The 21,418-nt window shown below is 45.8% G+C and overlaps 1 protein-coding gene across 8 annotated transcripts in view; it reads left to right on the top strand.

Annotated features, from left to right (window-relative positions):
* The window catches only part of PTPN3 (protein tyrosine phosphatase non-receptor type 3), a 149,121-nt gene that overhangs the window by 76,245 nt on the left and 51,458 nt on the right, over positions 1–21,418 (top strand). For all 8 annotated transcript variants that reach the window (XM_082403831.1, XM_082403836.1, XM_082403830.1 and 5 more), the window contains 7 exons: positions 2,586–2,693; positions 2,770–2,812; positions 4,488–4,566; positions 9,182–9,226; positions 12,306–12,358; positions 18,887–19,007; positions 20,149–20,236. In XM_082403831.1, the coding sequence (XP_082259957.1) occupies positions 2,586–2,693; positions 2,770–2,812; positions 4,488–4,566; positions 9,182–9,226; positions 12,306–12,358; positions 18,887–19,007; positions 20,149–20,236 (537 nt within the window). The remainder of the gene's footprint in view (positions 1–2,585; positions 2,694–2,769; positions 2,813–4,487; positions 4,567–9,181; positions 9,227–12,305; positions 12,359–18,886; positions 19,008–20,148; positions 20,237–21,418) is intronic.

Here is a 21,418-nt window from a genome sequence, read left to right as displayed (position 1 = left end):
GCAAGAGGAGCAGGTTTGGGGGCAGAAATAACTGGTTCTGTTTCGGACATGGTGAGTGTGAGATGCCTGTTTACTCGTCTGCGTAGAGATGGCATTAGGTATACAAAAGAGGAGTTTAAGGGAAGGGTTTAGGCTGGGATACATATGTGGGTGTTACCAGGGTAGATGTGGTACTTCAGGATCACCTGAGAAGTGAATAGACAGGAGATACGAATGAGGTTCGGTGTTCAGCAGTTGGGGGGATGAGGAACAAGCAGGACTGTCTAGGGAGATAAGGGGAGGCCAAGAGGGAATGAGAATCCCAGGTTAGGATGTATTTTAAGGAGGAGGAGTGATGAGCCCTGTAGAGGAGAATGCGGACAGCATCCACCCAGAGTGATAATCACGTGCCTGGCGTTCAGTGGGCACCCAGTCATCTTCGGTTACGAATGCCGTTGGTATCGTCACTGCTGCCTGTGCTGCCCCCCGAGCCTCCAGCAGCCTGGTCAAGGCTGACTCCCACTGACCTTTAATTTGAGGGCCTGGTTGCGACTTCGAATCTCCGTCACTTAATATGTTTCTGCTCCTGGGGGTCATTTGCGCTGTCGCATTCAGATTCTTCAGCCCAGGTCATCTTATGACCCGGAGCGGCCATCCTCGGGGAAGCTGACCTGGACGTCGGCTGTTCTTAGCTCCTCCCAGAGAGCGAGCCTGTCACGGACAGTGACCTGATGTAGCCGAGATGACCTCTTGTGGGGCCGGCGCCGGGCCGGGAGGGCTGTTCTTAACAAAAATGTATCCTGTTTCAATTCCTTTTGAGAACTCGGTGAGTCGTGCAGATACTGGAATGGATGAATTATGCGCTCCAGAGGGGAGAGTGGCAGTGTGGTGGTAATGTGCAGACTCTGGCATCAGACGCTCCCTTGTCAGGCAGTCAGACCATCCGTCGGCTGACAGCACAGGGCGCGGAGCTCTGAGGCCTCTGTGTGCTCGTCGGCACAGGGCATGGTGCTGACAGCTGTGTGACATTGCTGCGAAGATTGGATATCATATATAAAAAGTGCAGAATACCGTGGCAGGCTCCTTGTAGATGCCCAGTAGATTAAAGTCATTAATAATATATATTAAACATAATATAAAATCATACAAATAATCATTTCAACAAGGGGAGCAGATAGCTCTTTGCATCAAGAGTAGCTCATCATTTGGAGGGAGAATATCTCATGCTTTAGAGTATGTGGACCAGGTCATCTTTTCCACACTGTCCTGATTCCCCTGGGATGGGAGGTGACCTGGGAAGTGGAGGAAGCAGCGGGAACCAGGGCCCTGGGGCAGGAAAGGGGATGTGTTCAGGACACAGGCGGTGCCTTGTGTTCCCACACTGTGGGCCAGATAAGTGAGTCTGTCCCGGTGCCTTGTGTTCCCACACTGTGGAGCAGATAAGTGAGACTGTCCTGGAGAAGTGGCTGCAGGAGGGGGTGACAGTTATCTAATTCTCCTCATCCTGGTCATGGTGACCTGTTTTCAGGTACATCATCTGCTATCAGGTGCTCAAAAAAGCTGCCTTTGCTGGTTCTATACTTGGTCTCTTTCTGACTCACATTGCCCTTAAGTCAAATGGTTTGGTTCAAAGGATTCCCAAGAAGTCTGCCTGTTAGAGAATTCGAGATTCCCCACCCCTGTGCCTTTGTGCTGGGCCGTCCGCTTGATGCCTTTTCTTAGCTCCTGCGCCTGGAGGGAGGGCGTGGCACTCAGCCCTGTCAGCCTCCCAGAACCAGGTCAGGGACTGCTTTCCCTTGTCCCCAGGTTGAGTCACCCATTTGTGTTGTCTTGTGTGTGTTCACTGTACCCCGAGTTGTTCTTTGGCACTTGACACGCCGAGTTATGGTCGCTGCTTGCACGGCTGGCCTTTCCAGGAGGGCAGGAAAGGGACACATATTATGGCTCTGTCCCCACGCCCAGCACTGTGCCCGGTCTGAAAACACTGAGTGGCGAAGGTGTCTTGAGTCCTGCTCTGGACGTGAAGTGTGGTTGAAAGTCTCCACTGGCTTCTCACTTCAGATGCCAGGGAGTAGGGAAGCAGATAAGCCTCCAGTGTCCCCTGCCAGATCACTTGGAGGGTATTTCCAATGGCATTTGAGTATTCTTAGCTGTCTTCCCCTTCATGCTATTAGTAGAGTTTTCCTCCCTGTGTATACTTGCATGGCGCCTGAGGAGCCAACATAAACCGACGTGGGATTAACATTTTGCTGTGGATAATCCGTGGATAGGTCACGGGGAGTTTACTGTCATTGGGATACCTGAGTTTTCCAATTTAGACACTATCACTTGGGAATCTCAGCTAAGAGGAAGGAAGAAATCTTAGAAAATTAAATTAATCTCATTCTCTTAAATCATATTTATCTTAGCCCTACTTTCCATATGTTCCGTGGGGCTTCTTAATTTGGAATTTATTAAATTCTTATTAATATTTCTTATTGTAGGGTACCTGTGTGCATGAAATCTCTCTGCGTGTTTTAACACCTTCTTGCCTGCAATAAAGACTTTTAAACACCAGTTCTTAATTTGTTTTAAAATTTTGCCCACTGGACTTTTTTTTTCCCTAGAAACAAGATACTGGTCAAGTTCTCCTGGATATGGCTTACAACTACTTGGGCGTGACCGAAAAGGAGTATTTTGGTTTGCAGCACAGTGATGACTCAGTGGACTCTCCTGTGAGTACCCTCCCTTGAAGATGTGCTGGGCTCCCGCTGGGTTTGGTTTTATATCTTATGTTTTCTTATCCAACAGAGATGGCTTGAAGCAAGCAAACCCATCAGGAAGCAGTTAAAAGGTGGGTGTGACCTTCCCATGTCGGTTGAACACTAGGTATTAGTGTATCGTGGCCCATTTCTCTCCTCCAATCCTCAGCGTACCTGTAACATCTGGTACCTGGATTCCAGGTGGTCCAAGAGACGTGAGTAAGCTGACTTCTCCCTGTCTGACTTCTGAGTTAGCAGAGATGCTTCCAGATCAGCCCCCAAGGGTCCTCACCAAATATGGGCAAGAAAGGGAAAGGTGAAAGAAGACAGCTAAGAGCAAAGGAACCCACGTTTCATTTTATAGGAAAGAAAGGGGAAGGAGGATGGCCTTTTTCAGCCCAGTGTGAGAGCCAGAATAGGAAAGACACACACACACACACACACACACACACACACACACACACACACACACACACACACACACAGAGTCCTTTTCAACAGCACAGTTCCATTCACAGGAAGCAAAGGCATGGGTAAATAGTGTCACAGACGTACACGTGAGTGTATCCCAGTGCTGTAGGTTAATTCCCAGTTAGGTGGGTTTTCGGACCACACCTCACTGCACCCTTCACCTGGTTTTCCAACATCACGCTCTCTGTTCCCCTTTATGCACCTTATGCCCCAAACCTGGCTGACATGCAGGGCCGCACACGCACCCAGAGTTACAGAACCACCCACAGGTACCCAGGTACCTGTACACAGGTACATTCATAGGTGCACACACACCATTAGAGTCTTTGATACAATCCAGAGATAAAGACAGAAGGTACTACTGAGAAGGGAGGGTGGAGCCCATAATGAACTAATGTAGAGGAGATCAGTGAGGGAGGCAGGGTGGGAAAAGCTTGAGTTTCACAGAGCCAGAAAGTGCTGGAAAGGGCCAGTGAATATATACTGAGTAATGGAGAGGAGAGAAATTGACGTGAAGAAGAGTATGGGATCTTAGCAACACAATCTGATCTTCTTCTGTTGCCACATCCAGCAAAAGAAATGGGCTAATTTTATCCTTGCAAGCAAATGGACTCTTGGCGTTGTTGCATAAAGCCATATTTGAGTATATTAGCTGTGTAATATTCTCTACTGTATTAATCATTTTTAGAATTCACTTTGCATTATAAGCATGAAATATTTTCCAGTATAAAAATGATTTTAAAATGCAGAATCAAAAGACTCAGTGCTATAAGTCTGGTGTTATCATTGGCTGTGTGACCCAAGGCAAGTCACATCTCCAAGCCTGGTGGCTAATCTGTTACACAGTGCAGTCGACAGCAGCCTAGCCTACGTATAGTCATGGCGGTATTTAAATTCAAGAGTGTACATGAAAACACTTGAAAAGTATGAAGTCATTATATATGTGAGAGATTACTTCTTTGTGAGTTTTGTATAATCTGTTGATTTAAGGATTTTTAAAGTTCCTAATACAGATAATGGAGTGCATTGTTTGAACACATCCCTAAGTTAAACATGTAATAGGAAGTAGATTATACCTCATTTTATGCTGATGTTGCAAAAATATTTTACTTCTTGTAGACTTGGAGATTTCTGAACACTTAACTAACTTATGCACTCCTTTTTTGAAATTAGTCCTTTTATTGATGGAAAAAGCTGTGGTCTAGTGGAAAATGCATCACTTATGGGAGAGTAGCCGCTTACATACATTGACTTTTTTTAAAGGAAAATTTAATTTGTTTTTCAAAAATGTTGTAGGAGGTATCCCCTGTACCCTGCATTTTCGAGTAAGATTTTTTATACCTGATCCCAACACACTGCAGCAAGAACAAACCAGGTAATAACATTTTTTTTTTAAGTTTTCTATTCAGTATATAAAAAATGAGTAACCACTGAAAATGTACTCTTTAATTTATCACTGTGGCCAGATACTTCACTTGGGTATAACTGCACGAACAGTTACGATCCCAGTAGAAACTGGAGGGTACATGTATTGAAGTTTCAATCGGCGAATTCATTTTCATCTTGAGCCTCCTGATTTGGTGCCGTTCCCAGCACGCTGCCATCCACCGCCTCCTACCTTCCCCTTCCGTCCAGCTTCCCCTGCACGTTGAGCACCTGTGTTCAGAGAACGCAGTTATTTTCTGCTACTGCAATCAGGAAGTTTGTAAAACAGTCATCTACCTCTCAGACAGCGCAGTGTCTCTGAGGGGCTAGGACTGAGCTCTTTAGGAGAATGAGAGGTCTCTGAACTGAGAACTTTCTATCAGATCCCCTGTTGGTAGGAGCTGCAAAGGAGAGGAGGCCGGGTCAGTGTCTTTCCTCCGCCTCCGTGAATCTGCGGTTCAGGCAATCTGTGAAACAGATAAGGGCCAGAGGGCTGCGAGAGTTGTTTACCCCTCCGGGCTTGGCGCAGGTCCTGGCCCTGGCGTTGAGCTGGCACATGGGTTTTCTGGGTGGGTACCCGTGTTTGGAATGGAGGGGCGGGCACAGGAAAGTTGTTGCTGTTTGAACATGGACTCGGCAAGCTCGCCTAGGCCTCTCCTTCCCCTCCCCCCAGGGCAACAGCCAGCCCTTCTACTATTGAAACGTTTGTTTTTCTTAGGGAGGGAAACTCTTCCACCAGAAAAAAAAGCAATGAATGTTCAGGATTATTGAATCCTATCCTGTGCCCATTGTGGCCATGAGACCATCACCAAGGAGGAGACATTAACTTGGACATAAAGTGCTCTTTCGTTTTTTCCTTTTTTAAAAAAAATGGTAATCACATGATCACATTTTAACTTTTAATGTGTTTAAAGGCCAAATATTAGTCTATTACTATTTTGTCTTCTTTGTACACCTCTTCCCTCTACAATAGAAGACGTTGGAGATTTGACTTGTGTTTACTATTAGGTTAAATTTTAAGCGGGTATAAGATGTCCCGCATGACTCATTGGGTAACCACGGGACATACACGTGATGCCTTGAGTTTTCCTCATAACAGCTTTTCATGCTGGTGGACTAAGGGGGAGTGTAGGACACTCAACTCAACAGGTCAACTCATAAGCCGGTGGATGCAAAGTGGTGACATGATCTATGAGAATATGTTTGAAATGACCCCACCAGGATTTCCCTACTGGAAATATTCAGGCTACTGCTGAATATCAAATTCTGTTCAAGGGATGCTTTAAAAAATGTCATGATGGATTTTATATATGTGTGTGTGTGTGTGTGTGTGTGTGTGTGTGTGTGTATTTGTGTGTGTGTTTTTAACCAGTGGTGTTTTTTTTGTAATCATAACCCCACAATAAAAAATATATTTTGCTTTGTAATGCATTACACAGATGTATGTAAATTACTGAAGCACACATTTCATGAAACAATAGTAATTGCAAAGCACTCTTAAGTTTTCTATTTTCTTCTTTTAAAATGTCACTTGTGGCTCATTAAATTGACTTTACTACCCACTGAAGGGTTCCCACCCCAAGTGTGACCTGCACTGCCTAAACCAGTGGTCGTCCCTCATTGCCCTGTGTCCTCCCTGAGATGCTGGAGCCCCTAGGGTTGCGGCTGCCAGAGTACCTGAGTGAAGGGGTCACTCACGCCAGCCTAACCCAGGAGCCGTTCTCCAGGGCCCCTCTCGGTCGTTGGACGCTACTTCCATACCCCACAGGGAAGCTCCTTTCTGCTGAGCCTCCCTGTCACTTGAGGGACATCTGAAGAAAGGTAGGGAGGTCAGGATGGGGAGAAGACTCAGAGAAATGAAGGCTGCTTTCACATCTTCCAAGGGCTGTCATGGGAAAGGGGGAATTAGATGTGCTCGGTGGTAGCATTACGGCCAGTGGGTGGAGACCACAAAGAGGCAGATTTTGGCTGAAGACAAATAATAGACTAAATTTTGTTCTTACCTAAGTTCCAGATAAAATTCGGTTTGTCCGTGTCCCTCCTAAAAGTTACTAGTTCCAGACTGACACTCAACCCCACTACTCAACCTCCCATGGTAAGCTGGGTGGTCCCCCCAGGGTGGAGTAGAGTATAGCTGTCACCTTCTGGGATGTGAGTAACAGATTTCTCCTAACACCGCAGGAGTCTTGGCAGCAACCACCCCTGTGGCTCCTGCAGAGCTGGGGAACAGCCAGGACTGCCAGATCTTCTTCTTAGGCTGGGCCAGGCTTCCACCATTCATTCAAAACACTTTTGTTTTGTTTTGTTTTGTTTTTACTTTATTGAAGAGTTTTGCCTATATTCCTGGCACTTAGTGTCTTTTTTTTTTTATTGAGGTATAGTTGACGTACAGTATTATACATAGTATCTTTTTTAAGCCCCAGCTCTGTAGGCTATGCAAAAGTAAGTTCCCCTTTAAAGAAATTTTGCTCTCAAGGGTCAAAGGAGGAGTATAGAGGTGGTATTTGTTCTTTCCTGTTTGTTTACTAAGGATCTAGGCAGGGAGGCATTTATTGCTTTTTTCTGAAGTTGAGGTCATGGATTGGGGTCCACTCCAGAAATGAGCGTTACATTTCTGAAGTCAGGCACACCAAGCATCTCTTTTAAATGACTTCCTTTATTCTAATTGCTAACCGTCTCCTTGATTATGAGCCTCCACAGTGGCTGTTTCTGATAAATTTAGACCTGTTCTAAACAGACTTTTATATACGGGCAGTCTCAGAATCAGGCTCTCTCAGGATTCCTAGGAGGTCTCCTAAGTTTGGGCATCATTCCACTATTCTGATCTCTTTGTGTATGATGTCCTGGGGTTGACTTAGAAACGTTGCTGAATATATGACAAAGTAGCATTTGATGAACAAGGGTCTCCAGGTTCCCGTTCTCCTTTACATCCCGAGGAAGACCTTCCGCTTAGCTGGGCTTGTCAGTGAAAGTCCAGATTTACCACTGGATTATCTGTAATTCTGTTCCTTCTCTTCTTTCTCTCAGTAACATTATAGGAGGAGAGAACACTTAATTCCAGTTGAATTTCAGCTTGGATAAATATAGGAACAAACTAGAAAGGACCAATTGTGTTCTCCTAGGTGGAAAAGATAGAGATTCCAATTTGGAATAAGAGAGAATCAGCAAATGTATGTCACACCATCTCTCGATGCTCTGGCATTCAACACGGTAGGAGTAGTTGGTGATAATTACAGTCAAAGTAGTATCAGAGTTAGGAGGTGGATCCTAAGCTTTTTAGTCATTAGACGCATAAGAAATTTGTAGCATAATCAGATTTTTTTCATAGCATGCGTGTCCAGGTTGAAATAAGACATAACTGACCCCACATAACCCATTCGACATCCGTATCCTCAACAGTAAAAAATGGAAGTAGCGGTACCCACCGCAGAGTTCTTATGAGGTTGAAATGAGGCGATAAGTTATGAAGTACTACCCACAGCCCAGAACTGTGCAAATACAGGGTTGTAATACCATGTGACGCATTCACGTCTCAAAACACTGGCGCCTTAACCTTTAAACATAGAAATTAGAAGGAATATTGCGACTGGTTTGTTTAAATTGCCGAAATTCTCTCTGCTGGCCCCGAACACTTCTGCTGCATCTGTATTGGATTTCAAGAATTTTCCCTTTTGTCATCTTGGCCAGATGCTGGAATGTCTATCCCGTGCGAATCCAGGCTTTTAATTTTAACAAAGAGTGGGAGCCAGAGGCCAAGTGTCACATGTATGCCGTGTCCCTAAATATAACGGTCTCCAGGGCCCTTCCCGGCCTGCACAACACTGTTGATGCCTTGTGATTCCTGCTCCCTGGATGGAGGGTCCTGTGACTAACCAAGAACTTACCAAGTGCTGCCCACAAATCAAGTCCCGGGTTTTGAAGCGACATTGCTGGGAACTCACAGACAAGTGCAGGGTTCACCCGGGAAGCCTGGCAGCCTGTAGATAACTGATGTCTATGCTTTTGCTCAGGCACCCACAGTTCCTGGGACACAGGAAAAAGCCCGGCTGGGTGTTTGCACCCCAGCCAAGGAGGTGTCTTCCTAGACGCTCCACCTCTCAGTAACTTCACACAGAGGGAACATAGGTGTGCAGATGTTCAGAACAGCAGCCCCTCGGGGTGCAGGGGGCTGCCTGTGGGTCCTGGTGCTCTCAGATACCCCGAGTTTGACTGGGAAGGTCCAGGCCGGGGGCACTCACTGGCAGCAGCAGCAGCTGGTTGTTTGGGCTGCTCTCACCCCGTCCATCCTTGCTCAGCCATCCCTAAGACAGCATGTGCGGGCGGGAGGCCGGCTGGAAATGCCCCCCGCCACTACCCACTGAGACTAAGGCAGCCTCACGAGCCATTATTACTGAAGGGGCGTGGCTTTGCAGTGTACTAAACAGCGCCTGATACTTGAGACAAAAATATGTCTTTGTGTGTTTTGTTTTTCACATGTGCAGGTCTTGTCCTTGACTCGTCAATTTTTTTTTTTTGGCTTATTTTAATTTGAGTATTGTGAATTAATGAAAACAATTATTTCATAGGCATTTGTATTTCTTACAACTGAAGATGGATATTTGTGAAGGAAGGTAATGAGACTTTTGCATTCTTCTTTTCCTGTCAGTTGCCCCAGACTACTGAAATTCCTGGTTTTAATCTAATGAGCATACATTTCTGGTAACAAATTAAATGTAAACAAAGAATGGATGTTGAAGACAGCATCCTGCTTGGGACATCTGTTTCTAGCTTGGTCTGGATTTGGAGAAGCTGAGGATTGACAAACCTCATTTCATGTTGTTTCAATTTTATTACAGAAGGTACAGTTATCTTTCTGGTAAAGACCTGAGAAACTTTAAAGGGAGGGAAGGAGGGATCCCGAATGTAAAACAGGCTTCATCCAGGAAGGCAAATCAAGCCCAATTTAGGTACCCCTCTGAGCCCCTTAGTACCCAGAGGTGGCTCTTTTTCTCTCTGGGGAACTTGGCTGGAAGACAGGAGCATCCGTCCGTGCTTCAGCACTTCTTGTGCATCAGGACCATCTCCGTGGCTGCCAAGTATCTGAGAGGCTCAGGAGGGGAGGAGAAATTCCAAGTCAGTGGTCCCTGAGCCACCTTCTCCAAATCCAGAGTTTTTTCTTGACTTACAGGAGGCACTGCAGCAGGTAAACGGGTGGGAACAGCCACGTCTTACTCCCATCCTCCCCACCCCCTCTTTCCTTCTACTGAGAAGGGTCTTCAGAAGCCTCCACTGTGCTTCCATGAGGGACCTTGCAGTCTGGTCGGGGAAATGAGACAGGAGCTCGTGAAGCAGTTGGGACCAATATGGGCGGTGGAGACCACAGCCATCATAGGTTTTAGGAGAAGGAGATGCCGGTGTGAGCTTTGTGAAGAGTGTGGATTGCTGTGATGAGTTGGGGTTGGTGGAGAAGTGAGGAGTTAAATCTCACTGGGCAGAGAGGACATCGCCTCCCCCCGCACAGTCCCAATTGGAGACCACATGCTGGGGGCCTACAGCAGAACAGAGAGAGAGAGAGGGCTCTTCCTGTCAGACAGAGACCTGCGTCTTGGATCCACCAGGCAGAGGAGCGCTGTTGAGGGTTTTAAGCAGGAGGGATTTGGCAGGAACAGAATCTATACAAAAGGCTGGAAGAGGATGAGGGGCTTTCCTGAGGCAGCCTTCTTATATTTCAGGGTAACTCTAGGTTGAGATTACCCACCCCTGTCCTGGGTCCAGGCTGCCTTCTGTGGTGATAGAACTAGTTGTGTCTTTCTTTTCTACACACTGACCTGTTTTCCCCACACATATTTTGCAAATAGCACGTGTTACGAGATGGGCACTGACTGTGCTGGTCCAGTGAGGCCGGACCCACCACCCCTACCTCGGGAGCTTCCAGTCTAGCTCTCCAAGTATTAGAAATTGGTCGTCTTCATTTTTTCTTATGCCCCTTGTTTTGTGTGAATCAGTAGAAACCTGTTGAGGGCCACGTCCTGGCTTAGATCCCTGATATCCTTGTCAGGCCTGCAGGCGGCCCTCGTCTCTCTGGGGGTGGGGGGCTGTCAGGGTGGCATCCAGCCCTTAGTAGCCGTGGATGTCTTGACAGACTCAGTGGATCTAGTTAGCGTTTCTCCCGGGTTTGAAAGGTCTCGTTCATCCCCTCCTTCCTGAAAAGATAGGTGATCTTGTCTGACAGATGGAGACCCTAAAGCCTGGAGAGTAAGGAAGAAATCTGTCAAAGAACATGGTGTTCTTTAGTTTGTTATTTACACCATTCTTTGGAAATGTTGTTCTTCCTGACTTACTCATAGGATTGTTTCTCCCATCTAGACTGAACCCCCTTAGCCACTCTCCTAAGCTTTTCCCTGAATCCCATTCACCTGCTCTTCCTGTAGCAAGGGCACCAGCTTAGATTTCATTGAAGCCCATCTTGGTAGGAAAGTGAATGCTGATGTTTGCTCTTCCTTTGGGCTCTCTGAGTCTCCAGATGATCGAATATATAGCAAGCATCCCTACACATATCTGCATTTAAAAGTTCTAGCAGGAACACATGGTTACTTGAAAGATGGGGCCCCTCAGATAGGGAAGGCTACCTTCATATTTATATGCAGCTTCAGGACCAGCAGACAGCACAGCTGAACAGAAAGGAAACCCTGGTGAGCCAACCAGATTAGTCAGAGAGGTGGGGGTGACTCATATCTGGGGAACTTCATGGGCTGCCATGGAAACTGCATGTTTTCTCCACTTTCCACAAGGTTTCTGGGAAGAATGCTTTTAAAATCTGTGTCCCCCCCAACCCTGCGAGCCCTCAATCCTGCTTCTATTCATGTGTTCCTCCACCTGGCAGTGATTCCTGCCCCAGATCTGCTGGCTGAGCTCCTAGGCAGACCGTGAAATCCGTAGCTGAATGGAGAGAAGGAAGCAACCAAGATGATTTGGAATATGACAGAGATGGCGTCATTGGCTGAAACAGGGTGTTTGGGAGGGCAGTGAGCTTAAGAGGAAAGAAGGAAAACAAGTCCAACCTTGGGTTCATGGATTTCTAGTGGATGACAGGAAAACTGAGGGGTAGCAGACCATTCCCTCTAGATGGGAAGTTTCAGGAGGGTGAATAGATTTAGGAATCATAAGTCATTGTAACTAATTAAGTAATTCAAAACTCACAGGAGTTTTAAAATTCAGAATACTTTTCTGTTTTTCCCTTCTAAGAGGATGTCATCCTTCTAGAAAGCAGGTAATCAAGAATCAGAGTCAGCAGAGCTCAGGAATTCAGTTAGCCCTATGAGAAGTCTCACGTCTTTACCAGAAAGAGACAAAGGCTGCCTGCCCATTGATCTAAGAGTATACTTTTCTCACTTTTTCTCTTAGTGATATGAGCCTGACCTTTCTTGACCAGCCAAACCCTGGCCAACATTAAACCTTTAGCCTTATGGTATTTGTATTAATATATATTATTTTAAACATGGAAAAATTCTCTTTTAATTTCAAAGACTCTTTAGTGTGTTACTTTTATCTTTACTTTTTGAGATTGAGTATCCTAAAATTCTTTGTTATTATTCGTGATTTTTTTTTAACGGTTAATCCAAGAAAAAGACATGTGTTACCCATAATCAATGAGTGTTTTGGGCTGTCGTGGGTTCTGGTGACTTTCCTAATATGTTTTTCTTCTGACAGGTTAACCTGCCCTCTTAACTCAGCGGTGGTTCTAGCATCCTATGCAGTACAGTGTAAGTCACAAAGGAGCATTTCGCAGATGGACAGCTTGTTCTGACTGGTATATTAAGAAACTCACTGGCCTCTCCTGTTTGACCGAGTCCCTTCCCCCACCCCCTTCCCCAGGAATCCTGTTGCGCAGCATATCTCTGGCTGTCCAGATATTTCCACTTTCATCCTGACTTAGGCTGTCCTCCAGCTCAGGGATGTTGGATTAGGGAAAGTGGGGTTTCCTCCCAGGGGAGCCCAGAAAACAGAAGATACCTATCGCACGTTACGTTTTCCAGAGCCTTCACTCACAACTGGATTTGACTCTATAACAAAATCCCGGTGGGGCAAATACTTCTACCAGTCACTTCTTATAGATGTAGAAACTAAGACCCGGACAGGTTCAGGAATTTGCTGGAGGTCACTCCTGCTCCTTGCTTGGTGCTGCTACTCTGAAACTCTGCTGGGATCCTAGGAGTTTATCTTTAGCTTCAGTAGAGCGACGGCTTCTGTATTGTCCTGGAGCAGCACTGCCCAATAGAAATACACTGGGAGCTTCATGTGTAACTTTAAGCTTTCTGGTAGCCATGTTAAAGTAAAATGAAATACATCGTAGTAATATATCTAAAATATTATTTTAGTATGTAATCCATGTAAAAATTTTGATATTTTACATTTTTTTCATACTAAGTCTTTGAAAACCAGTCCGGATTTTACACTTGCAGCCCATCTCAACTTGGACTAGCCACATTTCAAGGGCTCAATAGCTCTGTGTGGCTAGTGGCTGCCGTGTGGGATGGAAAGTCCAGATGGACTTTTCCATCAAGGCCTGTTTAAGCTGAAGTACGAATCCACTTCTTCAGTCACCAAAACATTATTAGAATATGTTCCACGTGAGGCCCCGTGGTAGATGCCGGATGTGTACGAGAACAGGGTGCATAGCCAGATGGAAGGTAAAATATCGCTTTATAGTTAACTAGCTGTGTGAGGCCAGCGCGGTAACCAACTAGAACTCGTGCAGAGCTGCTCGAGACTTCCTGTGAGCCCCACGCCACCTGGGCTTGTTCCCCTCTTGGCCGACTGCATGGTGGGCAGTTAAGAGAGCAGGATGGACGGGTCTTGGCAGGCGCTGGCTGAGCTCCTCCCTCTGCTTTGGTCTCAGAAGAGGCAAAATAGCAAGAGAATGCTGACAGGGATTCCTGATGTGGCCTTAAGGCTGCCTGTTCCCCAGGAGCAAAGAACAGACATGGGAGAGGTGAAGGGCAAGGTGGCTGCATGACACCAGCAAGTAGGAGAGACCTTTAGCAGTGGCCCTGCTCACTAGCAAGACAAGACCCAGTGTTCATCTCCCCGTACAACCTACATCTCCTTCTCCCCAATGGGAGACTCAGAAGAGATGGCACAGTGACGAGCTTGGGTGGATCTGAAAGTTCCCCTCTCCCTATGATACATCTGGAACAGACCCGGCCGTGTCGCATCCGTATAGGAAATGGCACGGTCACAAGTCAACTGTATTCTTAGTAGTCACTGGACCCAGGGGACTCCATCTCTGCCAGGCTGATCAGCTGAGGAGAGTGAGTTTTCCCACATCTCAGAGCAAGTTTGGTGCTCACATCTAAAGCTTCAGGTTTGAAGGGCAGGAACACTAGAAAGGACATAGCTTTAGATGCAAACTCCATTTAAATCTTGCTCTCCATCTGCTTCTAACATGGTGTTACCTCTCTGAATCTCAGTGTTTTCACATGTAAGATGGAGGTGATGAGGGTGATTATGATAACTTGGAATATGACTGCTTGGTTCAAGTATCACCTCTGAAGGTGAAAAGTAGAAACTCTTGAGTGGACCATCGCTGTTAACTGAGTCAGTGAGAGCACAGGCTGAAGCCACAGTACCTGGCTCTTGTCTCTTCCACCTGTACCTACCTGACCTTGAGCCTCTTCAGGCCTCAGCTTCATCTGTCAAGTGGAGGTGATAATAATATCTAATCATAGGGTTGAGTGAAGATGAAATATACTTAAAGCTCTTAGAATATGCCTGGCTCATGGCAAGTGTTGTTTAACTCGTACTGTATTTTGTGCCCAGAAGCAAGCTGTCTAAAGAACGGCCTATTGTAAACAGACTATTTAGAGTACCAAATAAAATTCCTAAGCTTCAGTAGTCAGGTTTCCCTCTGCAAAGGACTGATAGAATGGGGGCTAAAGGAAGTTATGAGCACCTAAAAAGTCCAGACTAGCTGCAGTAGAAACATGAGCATGACTATCATGCTAATAATATCATAGGTTGTCAGGCGAACAGTTTTAAGTAGAAGTTTCTTATTCCTCCACCCTCAAATATATACCTACACACATTTTTCCATACTTCTGTGCATATATTTCTATAAGATTAATTCTTGGATATGAAATAGCTGGATCAAAGATTAAGCCTAGGGACTTCCCTGGTGGTCCAGTGGTTAAGACGCCGTGCTTCCAATGCAGGGGGTGGTGGTTCGATCCATGGTCAGGGAACTAAGAGCCCACATGCCACAGGGCGTGGCCAAAAAGTAAAAAAAAAAAAAGAAAAAAAAAGAGTAAGCCTAAATTTTATCTGATATGGTTTGCCACATTGTCCCAGAGGGACATCTGATATGAAGACAAGCCTACCAGTAGCCAGTGAAGCCAAAACAAAGCACATTTTCTTACCAGATAAAAAGTAAAGTGATCTGTGGGTAAAGAACCTGAAAGCACTTGATGGTGGAAGATTGCTGGTGGCCTGTCAAGTGTCTATGAGGGTCAAAGAATGAAGGGTTTTTTAAAAATAAATTTATTTATTTATTAGTTATTTTTGGCTGTGTTGAGTCTTCATTGCTGTGTGTGGGCTTTCTCTAGTTGCGGCGAGCAGGGGCTACTCTTCGTTGCGGTGCGCGGGCTTCTCATTGCAATGGCTTCTCTTGTTGCGGAGCACGGGCTCTAGGCTCACGGGCTTAGTTGCTCCGCGGCATGTGGGATCTTCCCAGACCAGGGCTCGAACCCGTGTCCCCTGCATTGGCAGGCGGATTCTTAACCACTGTGCCATCAAGGAAGTCCCAAGAATGAAGTTGTTTTTTTTTTTAAATTTTTTTTTGGCTGCGTTGGGTCTTTTGTTGCTGTGCGCGGGCTTTCTCTGGTTGTGGCGAGTGGGGGCTACTTTTCGTTGCAGTGAGCGGGCTTTTTATTGAGGTGGCTTCTCTTTGTTGCGGAGCACAGGCTCTAGGCGTGTGGGCTTCAGTAGTTGTGGCATGCAGGCTCAGGAGTTGTGGCACACGGACTTAGTTGCTCCGCAGCGTGTGGGATCTTCCCAGACCAGGGATCGAACCCGTGTCCCCTGCATTGGCAGGCGGATTCTTAATCACTGCGCCACCAGGGAAGTCCCCAGGAATGAAGTTTTTGAAAATACATATTTGTTCTATAATGGCCTCTGAGCGTCTGCCACATGTGGATTCCGCAGTAGCCTCAGGTTGCACAGATAGAGCACAGCTGCTCTCTGCAAAGGGTCTGCAGCCTGGTGGGCAGGCAGATATGGACCAACTGATGCTGGCAGTGAGGATGAGCACAGAGGATGCACTTTGTTCTCCTTGGAGGGGGAAGGAGGGTGCAGGGGGAGGTAGTGTAGAAAAGCTTCCTAGTGATGACCCCTTAAGAAGAGCCTCCAAGATCAAGTTGGAGTTAGATGAATAGCAAATAAGGGCTTTCCCAACAGAACAGCTTGATATGCCATACATTTGAGTACCTGAGACATACACTGTCTCCTGCAAAATATAAAATATTAGCCAGAAGAATGTATGGGACTTAAAAGACAAGGTATTTCCCACATAAGTGTTTATTTCCTTTTCTTTCTGCTATAATTAGCTTTCTCATGTGTTGCTTCCCCACAAACAGAAAAGCATGTTACTCTGGAGTTTAGGGTGTGTCGTAAGTAGATAAAGAAGATGGGCTGTGATCAGGGTCTAGGCTCCAAGTTACCAGCCTGAGCAGCACTGGGCAGGTTCCTTCCTTGAGTCTCCATTTCCTTATCTGTTTAATGGGGATAAAAGTTAAGGCCTGTCACTAGGTTATCAAGAGCATCTAGTGGGATGATGTCATTGGTCGTTGAATACAACGTGGAAACCGCCCTGTGCTTTGCAGATGGTTTCCAAAGACTGTTTAACTTTGTTTCCCCCTAGTGGTTAACACAGCTCATTGCAGAGTAGCCGACTAAGATTTCAAGGGAAAACCACACTACAGGGAGGTTCACTGGTGGTCTTGTGTTAAGTTCAGACATTTGTCAGTGACTTGACTAAAAAGAGAACCTTGCTGTTCATGTTTGCAGAAAGGCACAGGGGTTAGGACTGTTCATTCATATGATGGATGACCAAGTCAAGATCCAAGAAGATCTCCATGAGCTGATGCAACCAACAGTGTAAAATTTAATAGGACTCTGCCTTGAGGCTCAAGAAAGTCATTTGCAGCATTTGGTTGCCGTCTGGGGACATGACCACTGTCATCTGCAAATGGCCAGCAGTAGCCCGCAGGCGTGGCAGGCAGGCTGGTAGAATGGTGGGAGTGCTAGCCAGATTCTGGTCTTGACTGCTGAAAAATAGCTCTGTGATAGGGGTAGGTCCCTTCTCATCTCTGGACCTCAAGTTTCTTCTCCTTCAACATGCCGAGTTTGGATGAGGTGATTCTAAGGCTTTCTCGGGCTTTCTTCATTGGGGACCCAGTGTCGGGGCATCTAAATTACTTCCTATAAATGCATTGTGGTACACTTCACCATGCACAAACTCACCTGTAAGCCACACTTGTGCTTACTTCATACAGCCTTGACACTCCTGTTCACAGCTTAGCCACATTTGGCTGGCCTTCGTGGCCTGTGGTCCACCCATGACCAAGTCTGTATGTGTAGGTCACTTGGCTTCCTGCCCTTTTCCCCTTCCAAAACTGAACTTTGCAGTAGCCTCTCTACAGGTGAGTTCCAAGCACCCGAGCAGCTACTATGTGCCATGCCTGGGCACAAGGCCCGAAAGATGAGTCTGACCCACTCCCAGCCCTCAAGGAACAGTGTAAGGAGGACACAGATCCCTTCATTACAGCACAGGTCTCAAAGAGCAGCCCTTGTGTGTGATGGCGGTTGAGGAGGGTGAGCCCCAGGCTGAGTAGATGTAAAGAAAGATACCCTTGCATCTGACTTTTCAACTTTGGGATGAAATTCACCTAAGCAACTACCTCACTCCTCTCCTTCCCTTCTGGGACTGACTATAAAGCATGACCAAGATTTCCCCAACCCCTGCCCTTGAGACAGAGAAGGAATCATTTGACTTAGAAATCTTCTCTGTTGAATGGCTACTCAAATAATCATGAGTCCTTAGAAGCCTCCTGACATTGAAGCCAGCTGCAAAAAGAATTTATTAAAACCTTTGGAAATATCAAGGTTGATATTTTTAAGAAAAAGATGAAATAGGGTTTTTTGTTTGTCAAGAAAACAGAATACTAGATTAAGTGCCCATCAGAGCTAGAATAGTCTTCCTCACTCCTATTTTTGTAGCAGGTGGGAGGACAGTCTTGGAGAAGGGAAGCAAGTGTCCTTCGGTTCCACCAGCCAGATCCTTGGCTGCCCACACAGGGTCCTTTTTCCCAGTCTCTTCAAGAGTCCAGATAACCAGATGGTTTGAGTTCTCAGGGCTTCTGTGTGCACTTGTACAGGGTGGGCACTGCACAACTCTCAAGAATACCTGTCACAGCAAGACAGCAGTGAATCTTGTCTGCAGATGGCAGTCACAGATCTCAAAAGAGAAGTGCCATTTGGCCGAAAGACCAGCCTGGGAGTCCCTCTGTGAGGCCCCCCTTCCTCTTCCCTCTGCAGCTACAGGTCCCCAGCATGATTTCCGTGACAGCGCCAGCATCGGTCTCCCTATCTTCCGACTCCTGTAAGAATGTTCCTTCTTCCTAAGAACCGTGCCCTCAGCTGTGCCAGGACTCAGACTCTTCAGCCTCAACCATTCCCATCCCACCCCCGTGGCCTCTGCACACCTCCTTGGTTTCCTTTCTTCCACATTTCCCTGAATGCCAGGGAAGTAGACCAAGATGCAGACAGTGGTCTCTTCTGCCCACACCCATCTTTTAGAGCAGGTTGGTCCAGTGTTATAACAACCTTGGAATACTACAGAGAGCCTGCACAGTGCCTGCCATGTAGAGCATGACATTTTTCTGAGTGGTTTCTCTTGTTTTTCTTTAGCCAGGGGTATGAGCGCCAATGCTGTGCTGGCCACAGAGTATGGAACAGGTGTGGGATTAGAATAGAACCTAGATTGGGACAGGCTCCCCCTTTCCTCCTGGTGGCGCCTTAGGAAGACAGGCTCTGGCTGGAGCGTGCACGGCAGTACTTAGCCTGCAGGGATCAGGTGATAAGTGTGGACTCTGGAGCTAATGAGAAGCTCAGGTTCATGTGGGAGCAGAACTTCTTGGGAGAGTGTTTCCAATGAATGTTTTTTCTTGTGATGCTACAGATGCTTGTAAATACAGACCGCATTGAAAAGGTGCTTTCCCCTCATTCTGTCTTGATAGCTCATTTTGGAGACCGTGATTCTTCCATTCATCCTCCGGGCTATCTTTCTGATAGTCAGTTCATACCGGATCAGAATGAGGACTTTTTAGCAAAGGTGGAGGCGCTCCATGAGCAGCACAGGTGAGAGGAGGGGCGGGTGCCCTACTTTGGGAACTCAGGTCGGGCACTGTCAGACCTCGTGTTCCCTTGGGTTTGATGTTGTCTTCTCTTGCTTTTGCTTATGAATCCTCTTTCAAGATGTCGGGGGTTTGTGAACCTTTGAGCTCTTATGATGGCAAATATATCTGGCATAACTAGCATTTCTGTAAAGTGTGAAATCCTATGAGAGTTCAGGATAATTTGCTGCGTTCTTTTTCAGGATGTCATTGAAATCCGTTAGTTCCTGAAGGAAATGCCCATTTTAAATCTGACTGCCCCACAGATTGACCCTACCAGGCAAACCTTTTAACAGTTTCCCACGTTTAATGAAATGAGCCGTTCCTTCAGGTGGTTTCGAATAGACAGACAGACAGACATAGGTGCTGACAGGCTGGGTGAATCCCCGTCCTCTCTGGGTTCAGCTGGGGAAACCACCTTCCTTCCAGAAGGGAGCACCAGCCTTCCTCAGCTGCCTCAGGCCAAGCCTCCACTCCAGCAGATTCGCCCGATTCTGGCCTCCTCTTCCCTTGCCTCCTTTCACTTAAAGCTGCAGTGACTCCAGTCCAGGTCAAATAAGGGCCACCCTGACCGAGAAGGCCAGGTCTCAAGGGACCTTACATTCTCAGGAAGGCCATAGAAACAAAGGCCTAAGCAACCAGTGTCCCTTCAAAAAGGCACTGCCAATCCTCTCCCAGAATTGCTGTCCAGGCAGGAGCCAGAATCCTAAAATAGTACAGTGACGTTTGGAAGTTTGAGGCTGCTGCTAAAAGGATAGATAAAGGCAGAAAGACCTAAAGAGCACGTACTAATTTAGGGACTTGGAAAAGGTAGGGTGGGAATTCCAGAAGGTGACAGTCTTTATCTCTGAATATTGAGAACCTACTAAATGTGAGGTATTTTTTAATAGAGGAACGAGAGGGCTAGATGAAGTCATATTCAATGGAAAAGAAGAAAAATGTGGTTTACTAGCATTTGGGGTTTGGTTGTTTAAGATGAATAACATAAGGCATTTAATAACCTTATAGTAATGGTATCAATATTTTTAGATTTGTATTAATTTTAAAAATCAGAGTTAATATTCTGTTTACTGGGTGAACTCTGCATCTTCTCTCTGCCTTTGTAGTGGACTAAAACAATCAGAAGCGGAATCTTGCTTTATCAACATAGCACGGACCCTCGACTTCTATGGAGTGGAGCTGCACAGTGGTAGGGTAGGTACCCTCAGCATGGTGTAGTTCAAAAGTTATTTTAATTTTAATTTCTGAACATCTGAAAGCTTCTTTGAAACTATCTCTTTTCCAGTATAATAAAAAGACCTTTTTTTTTTTTTTTTTAAAGATACCTGAAAGGTTTATAAAGTAATATTGAGTTTTGCTGGTTATTTATCCACTTGGTTTTTTTCATGTTTGCTGTCACACTTGAAGACTTTTTACTTTTGGGGGGGTCACAGGGGTTAGAAACAAGTAATTTTTGTAAGACCATCTCATGGTTAAAGAAGTGAAAAATGTATACAGTTCCATTTTCCAAGTGGCTCTTTAATGAGCCAGGGTTTCTACTATTTAATCTCAGTGCTGCTCAAATTAGAGCTAATTATGTACTCAAATATGATAGTTTTCTATTATGATGGCATGATTATGAAAATCAAGTATTTTGAATTGGTTGTGACTTTTTAAGTAAAATTGATTAATACCTATCATCTGCTGAGCCGTTTCTAACTGCCAGACACAGTAGCTTATTTATTTCCCACTGTAATGCCATGAGGTAAGTGTTGTCATTACCTCCATTTTATAGATGGGGAAACTGATACTCAGGGACTTATCGAAGGTCATGTAGCACAAGTAATGGCTTCAGTGTGTGACCCCAGCACTGTCTAATTGGCATCTGACCTTTACATTTTCTCCCTGTAATTGGCCCACATCATATCCAGAGGAAGCAAATATTGGTTGAACACCTAGTCCATACTAGCCATTGTTCCAGATGCTTTCATATGTGACCATAAGGTCTCATTTAAAGATTATAGCAACCTTGGGAAATGTGTTCTAATCACCCCATTTTACAGGTGAGAAAACTGAGGCTCAGGGGAGTTGAGTAAATTACCAAAGTTTACATTTAAATAATATTTTTGCAATTCATAGAAACACTTTCATTTCTTTTGTCTTACTTCTGTCCCCTAAACTGTGCAGTGTACAGGATATAACATAGGTAATAAAGTAGGGAAAAGATACGGATCTTACGAAACATCAACTTTGGGACTTGACTTAATTTTTATTCCACTTGCAAATACTGTTTTGTCTGGTAGAATGTTGTGGAGCCCTTTCTTCAGTGGTGAAGTGGGCTTTACATCTGCCTGAGTTGATCTGTGCTCCCCCCACCCCCACGATCTCATGAAGGTC

Source organism: Balaenoptera borealis (assembly GCF_965194805.1).
Source record: "Balaenoptera borealis genome assembly, chromosome: 8".
Lineage (NCBI taxonomy): Eukaryota > Metazoa > Chordata > Mammalia > Artiodactyla > Balaenopteridae > Balaenoptera > Balaenoptera borealis.
The sequence above is the reverse complement of the archived record's forward strand: the minus strand, read 5'-3'. Positions and strand labels throughout refer to the sequence as shown.